This window comes from Ciona robusta, chromosome 1 (genome assembly GCF_009617815.1).
Source record: "Ciona robusta chromosome 1, ASM961781v2".
Taxonomy (NCBI): Eukaryota; Metazoa; Chordata; class Ascidiacea; order Phlebobranchia; family Cionidae; genus Ciona; species Ciona robusta.
This window is the reverse complement of record NC_143235.1, coordinates 11,996,914-12,003,363: the sequence shown is the minus strand read 5'-3', so window position 1 is coordinate 12,003,363 and position 6,450 is coordinate 11,996,914. Positions and strand designations below refer to the sequence as shown.

At 37.0% G+C, this 6,450-nt stretch overlaps 1 protein-coding gene across 1 annotated transcript; it reads right to left on the bottom strand.

Annotated features, from left to right (window-relative positions):
* Positions 1 to 671: 671 nt before the first annotated feature.
* Positions 672 to 6,364, bottom strand: LOC149743280 (betaine--homocysteine S-methyltransferase 1-like). The gene is made up of 7 exons (XM_089879329.1): positions 5,206 to 6,364; positions 4,959 to 5,150; positions 4,163 to 4,325; positions 3,410 to 3,583; positions 2,490 to 2,620; positions 1,872 to 1,966; positions 672 to 1,264 (listed from the first exon to the last, which is right to left on the bottom strand). Exons 1-7 carry the CDS (start codon positions 5,482 to 5,484, stop codon positions 1,171 to 1,173), a joined length of 1,128 nt encoding a protein of 375 aa, XP_089735455.1. The 5' UTR covers positions 5,485 to 6,364; the 3' UTR covers positions 672 to 1,170.
* Between the last annotated feature and the right edge of the window lie 86 nt (positions 6,365 to 6,450).

The following is a 6,450-nucleotide window of genomic DNA, read 5'->3' as shown; positions in this document are numbered from 1 at the left end:
GTAGGGTGGGAAAATATGGGACACCTGTTCATTCTATTCCGGATGATGGAACACCTGTTCATTCGATCCGGACATTTAGATGTTATGTGCTAAATGTGTCCCGTCTTCCCCCACCCTACTATATCTTGACAATACCTGCCTGAAAGATTTCCTCTGAGACTATTACCATAAAATAATACAAGCAACTTCTAGAGGGTAAACTGAGTAAGATAATAAGCGCAGAAACATAATTTTATGGGAATATCGCTTCGTAATATAGTAGAGTAGGGAAAGATAAGACACTTTTAGGATCTTGTTCGTATTTTAAACTATTAACAGCGGCCTATTTGGGGGGTCGTTGGGATACAGTTTCATAATTCTTTAAATGTTCATTGTTTACTCCCAAACGGGACGAGAAAATAGAATGAAAAGGTGTCCCATCTCCCCCCACCTATCTATACATAAAAACTATAGAAATAGCTGACTTGCGTACCGCAAGTCCAGAATGAATTATTTGTAGATTAATTATCGCTGCCTAACTCCTACATATAACACTAAACTTTATCAGCCTAAGTACAACGTGTGAAATATAAGGGCATAATATTTTAAAATGTCTTCACATAAACGAGACATGGGCGAAACATGGAGGAGAAATAAGACATAGAAAAGAGAAGATTTTACTTTTTATTGCATAATTTTCATGCTTGTTTTTTATTGCGAGTGCTTAAACTACGAAGCGAAATTAGAATAACAATTATACCAACTAACAGTGGTTCTTAAACAGTGGTGAAAACGGAAGGAAGTTGCATTCATGTTGGACATTGAGGATTTGTATTTATACAAGAGTAGTGCTATAATTTAATAACTTGTTTAAAATAAATCGCCATATTTAGTATATTGTTCACAGCACTTCGTAAACCGTTTAAGAACCAACGTCCTATAATAGGGTGGGGTTAACGGAGCACATAATATCCAAATATCCTGATTGTATTTTAAACAATAAACAATGGTCTATGGGGGTCGTGAGAATACGGTTTTATAATTTCTTGAGTTTTCTTTTTTTACTACCAAATGGGACGGGAAACATGAATGAAAAGGTGTCCCATCTTACCCCACCCTACTACATTTATACAAAGACACCAATTAATTGCGTCACTAACTCTCGTATTACTACGCATGATGTTGTATTGTTTACATAAATCTTCCGCCTTCCGTTTGTGTGCTTGCCGGGTTAAATGGGCGACCACTTCCAGGTTTCGTATTGGTCCAAAAGTCCATTGAAGCTCTATCAAAACATCCTCATAAGTTAGTAAACGAATGTGAACGAATGTAACTTACTTTATCCTCGCGTGGCTAGAAAACGACGCAGTCGTTATAACACGAGTGTTCTGTTCCATACACCTCGTGTCAGCTTACGAGTTACCATGTATGTTACTTTGTAAAAAACTATTTTTTTTCCTTTTTAATTTTTTTTATGTTTGGCTGATAATTTGGACAACCCATTAGTGACCACTAAAGTTCCCAGGTTACAAGGTGTTTTTACTATGTCGCCAGGGCGCCAGCAGTGAAACGCGTTAGTGTATCTATACGTGAACTAAAATAATCGAAACTATATGCATGTTTAAAAATTCGTCGCTAAAAGATTTAGAAAAAAAGCCCTTTTCCAAAATCTCTCTAGGAAAACCCTAGTTTAGCAAAGGCGTAAGGTATCTCATATTAACAAGACATATTTAGCAGCTAGCAGAAATAATTTTGGTCCTTGTACAAAACTGGCACGGATCACTAAACCAAAAAAAATAGACCTGTTAGGCAAAGGCATACGGTATCTTATATATCAAAAGGGGTCATATTTAGTAGCCAGCAGTACAGTGTGCATATTTTTAGCCGCATACTTCTCTTTAATGTTGGAAAGTCCACTAAACTGCATAAATCCCGTTGGTGGGCACATATCTTGCACAGGGGGGTCCCTTTTCCTTTCAGGAGCAAGCTGCGTGTAATGCCATATTGCCGTTAATTGAATTATAGTACCGTGGGGTAAAATGGATACCGTTCCCACATAATAACATTTTCCAATCTTTGTAATAATTAACCAAGCTCTTTCAGACAGAGTCATGACGCCACGGTATAAATAATAAATCTGTGCGTGCTTTTATGATATTTAGCAGAATCATTGCCAAAACAGGCCAGGTATACCAACTACCTCATTATGATTGTATTAGAGCTACTTTCTGTGTAATAGCTCTCATATGATGCGGTCCTATTCCTATTTATCCTGAATCTTGTATAATACATAATAATAAATATAATGAACGAGGTAAGATGGGACACCTTTAGCACATTATGTTCAAATATCCTGATCGTCTTTTAAACAATACAAACGGTCTATGGGAGTCGTGAGTACAGTTTTATAAATCTTTGATTTTTTTGTTTAATACCAAATGGGACAAAAAATAGTATGAAAATCTGTCCCATTTACCCAATCTTTCTATAATACCACTAGTCCTAATTACCTCCTGTGCAATAGCTCTAATATGATGCGGTTCCATTCCACAACAACCTCCAATATAACGCGTTCCCAAGTTATAAGCGGCTCTGGTGAATTCGTGGACCTCAAATCTTGTTGCAGTACGAGGGTCCAACGCTGTGGGCCATATATTATTAACTCAAGAACAAAAAATACATGTTCGAATACAGTAGCGAAGAACACATTAGTTAAAGCAGTGAAGATAAGGGTATTAGAAGCAAAACAATAATAGTATGTTGGTACAGTAGGGTGGGGGAAGATGGGACACCTTTAGCACATAATATTCAAATACCTTGATTGTGTTTTATACAATTAACATTGGTCTATGTGCCAGACGTGAAGATACGGTTTTATAATCAATTTTATATTTTTTGTTTACCACTAAATAGGATAGGAAAATAGAACGAAACTGTGTCCCATCTTCCCCTACACTACTATATATTAGGTTGGGGTAAGATGGTTCATGTTTTCATTTTATTTTCCCGCCCCATTTGGCAGTAACCAAAGAACATTCTATATTAAAGCGTTGTTAATTCTTGAAACACGATTAGGAAAGATGAAATACTATGTGGTATTGATATCCATCTTACCCAACAGTATTATATACACTATATATTTCATTATAGAGATATAGGCTCGATGTACTAACGGCATTCATCTGAAGCCATAATACAATGTAGATAATACTATATAGGGTAATATGGGATACCCATAGAACCTGTTATCCAAATATCCTGACCGTGTCGTTCACAAATAGCAACGCTCTATTAAAGTCGTACGGATACAGTTATATAATTCATTGAATGATTTCTGTGTACTACAAAATGGGACGAGAAAAAAAAAGAATGAAATCGTGTCCCATCTTACCCCAACCCACGATAAATAAATTGTGTTTGGTATATTTACCTAAGGGTGTTTCTGGCAAATCAAGATAGCCAATAAGTGTGTCTTCAACTTCTGGGCATCTCCATCCCAACGGTTGACACATGAGAGGTGTTTTCAAACCTTCTTTGTCCAAAGCATCTCTCATTCGTTTCAATGTTTTCAGACAGGTGTCGAAGTCGTACAGGCAGTTTATTCCTGGTATTAATGCAATTTTAAGACATGAGCTCTAAGAATAAGGCACTCCAGAAAAAAACGTATTGGTGTATATGCGGGTTAAAGGCCGTTTTGCGAAATTAGTTATCATGCCTTTATCAAAGTATACTACATAAAGGTTCAAATGTTATTCACAAATTATAATTTCCCACAAAGTTGCTTACATGGTAACTGGTTAATGAGCATAAATTATATGAAACAGATTACCCGTGTTAAAAAGACTGTCAGTGCCTGCAATGCGGGGAAAAATAGGCTGCATTTAATAATTCAATTATTTGTTAATTGTTAGACCTGCTGAGTGTTAGAATTTCTAAGATAATATTTAAAGTTAAATCTGACAACAAAACAATTGTATTACTAAATATTGTGTTAAAAAAATAAATAGTTTATATTTAAAGTTGATAGCTTTAATTACTAACACTGTCATTTAATCGTTATATCTTGGGAACAGTTTTTCAGACAAAACAAACAGATTTGATAAATTTACCATCGCGGTTTTTTGCAACTCATAACCACAGTGGTAAGAGCTATGCATTTAGCAGTGCGCTGCTGACCACAAACCTATGAGGTCAGCTCCAGTTTTAGCCATCCTCACAGCACATTCTTCAACAGAGACTCCGTTGGAGTCTCCCATAGGTCCAATTCTCATCGAGCATGCAATCGGCATTTTTGCTTTTTTCATCACGTCAACGCATATTTCGAGTTCTTCGACGTGTGCAAAAAACTGGAATTGAACGAAATTAAAAATTAAAAACCAACCAAATCGCTCTATATAGTAGGGTCGGGGAAGACGGGACACCTTTAGCACATGATATCCAAATATACTGTTTGTATTTTAAAGAAGTAACAACGATCTATAAAAGTCGTAAGGCTTTATAATTCTTTGAATATTTTTTTGTTAACTACCAAATGAGAAAATAAAATGGTATGAACAGGTGTCCCATCTACCCCCACTCTATTATACTAATTAGGTCGCAGAAAATTAACCTTCAACCCTTAACCGAAGCTTAACAGTGCAATTATATCGGTCACAAACGGGAACTGATATGTGTGGAATCAAAAATTTTAATTTAATTCAGTAAGTCAATTTTATGCAATATGGGTTTAAAGTGCATTTGGACTAATTGAATAGCGTTCTGGTAAATTTTTTATCGCCAAAATGAAACGGCGTTCTACATGGGTGACCTCGGGCTAAAATCCAGCCCGGCCAAAAACCGCAGCTGAAAACAATGCACCAAATACCCGTCCTAATGACGAAGGGGTTTCACGTTTTGCATGAAATTTTGCCAGCAGTTTAACGGTTCAAAAACCTTTTCAAAGCAAAGGCATAAGAAAACGTAATTTAATATTAACCAACCTCTGCCAGTACGAAGTCGACTTTGTATTTGATAAACACATCAAGTTGGGCGTCAAACTCCGCTCTCGTTTTTGCAGAATCTCGTTCACGAAGATAAGACAAAACTGGGGACAGTCCGCCACAAACCAGAGCATTTCCTTCGGCCGCGACTTCGTGGGCGATTTTGCAAGCAGCTTCGTTTATTGCATCAGTCTGTTAACACAAGCGCGCATCAGAGGATTTCTAGTATCATAAATTAATGACTTACAGTGTAGGCTACCGTTTCACCGGACGCTGTACCCTTTTTAAGCATTCCATCGCTGCAGTAAAAACACGGTGTCTGCAGAACATCAGCACCAGCACGCAAGTATTCTCGTAAAAGCTGCTTCACGGCGTCTGGATAAGCAATTACAGCTTCTGGCGTCCAGGGACCTGCTCTACAGTAACCTCGCTTCTCCAAAGTCATACACATGCTACCATCGCCCACAACAGGACCTTCTTTTAGCCTTTCCAGTAGGCCTTTCTTTTGTGCAGTAATTTTGGACATTTTGATGTTTTCCTACAAATCTGGTTTATTGTCGAATAGAATATAGTTGTAGCAAATTACTTGAACCGTAACGGCTCCTAAAGTGACTAGAGAACGAGACTGAGGCAGCGAAAACGACACACATAAACACAGCTCGTGAAAAGGAAATGACGCTCAGTAAGCTTTTATATATCGCCATAACATTGTCTCGTACTGTAGCACTATGACTTGCACTTTTGCAGTAAAATTCAAAAACAGAGTAGTATACCATGTACATACAAAAACCCTTACCATTTGCTACGAAAACATAAACTATTTAAACACGCCTATTCACAATGCGACTGGCGCTTTATGCTGTCTATTTTAACTGGGGTGAAACCGACAACCAAGCGAAAACAGGAATGTGTTTTTCACTTGCGAGAAATGCTGAGTAATGATTACACACGATTTATTTGAGTGCCTGTAATTGTGACGCAGTAGGGTGTAAGTAATTAAACCTGTGAGAGAATAACAGACTTTACAGCGTAGCGGTGCTGGCTTTATTTACAGAGTTGTTTAACCAGCCTAATATTTAATTTAAAACAATATTTGCTTTCGCTTATAGGAAGTACTGCTGTATAGGCTAAATTCGCAACCAATGAAAACAGTTAACGATTAGTCGATTACTTATTAAACTATCTGCAAACTTGCAGTACGCATGCACCGTTAATTTTCCCGAGAGTATATACTTCTGTGTCTGCCATGTTTTACCACACCTTACACACATAAAATATAAGTGTAAAAATATCTTCTAGCAGTTTGTAATACATAACCATCTTCAATATAGTACAGTGGGAGAAGATGGGACACATTTTCATTCGATTTTCTCGTTCCATTTGGTAGCAAACAAAGAACATTCAAAGAATTATATAACTATATCCTTACGACTCCCGTAGATCGTTGTTAAATGTTTAAAACACGATCAGGATATTTGGATATTATGTGCTA

Coding starts and splice junctions, on each gene's coding strand:
- LOC149743280 (XM_089879329.1), bottom strand. CDS start 5,484: ATGTCCAAAATTACTGCACAAAAGAAAGGCCTACTGGAAAGGCTAAAA. Junction 2,621..3,409: donor TTTGCCAGAAACACCCTTAG/GTAAATATACCA, acceptor TATGGCCCACAG/CGTTGGACCCTCGTACTGCA. Junction 1,265..1,871: donor CTTTCCAACATTAAAGAGAA/GTATGCGGCTAA, acceptor ATGTTTTGATAG/AGCTTCAATGGACTTTTGGA.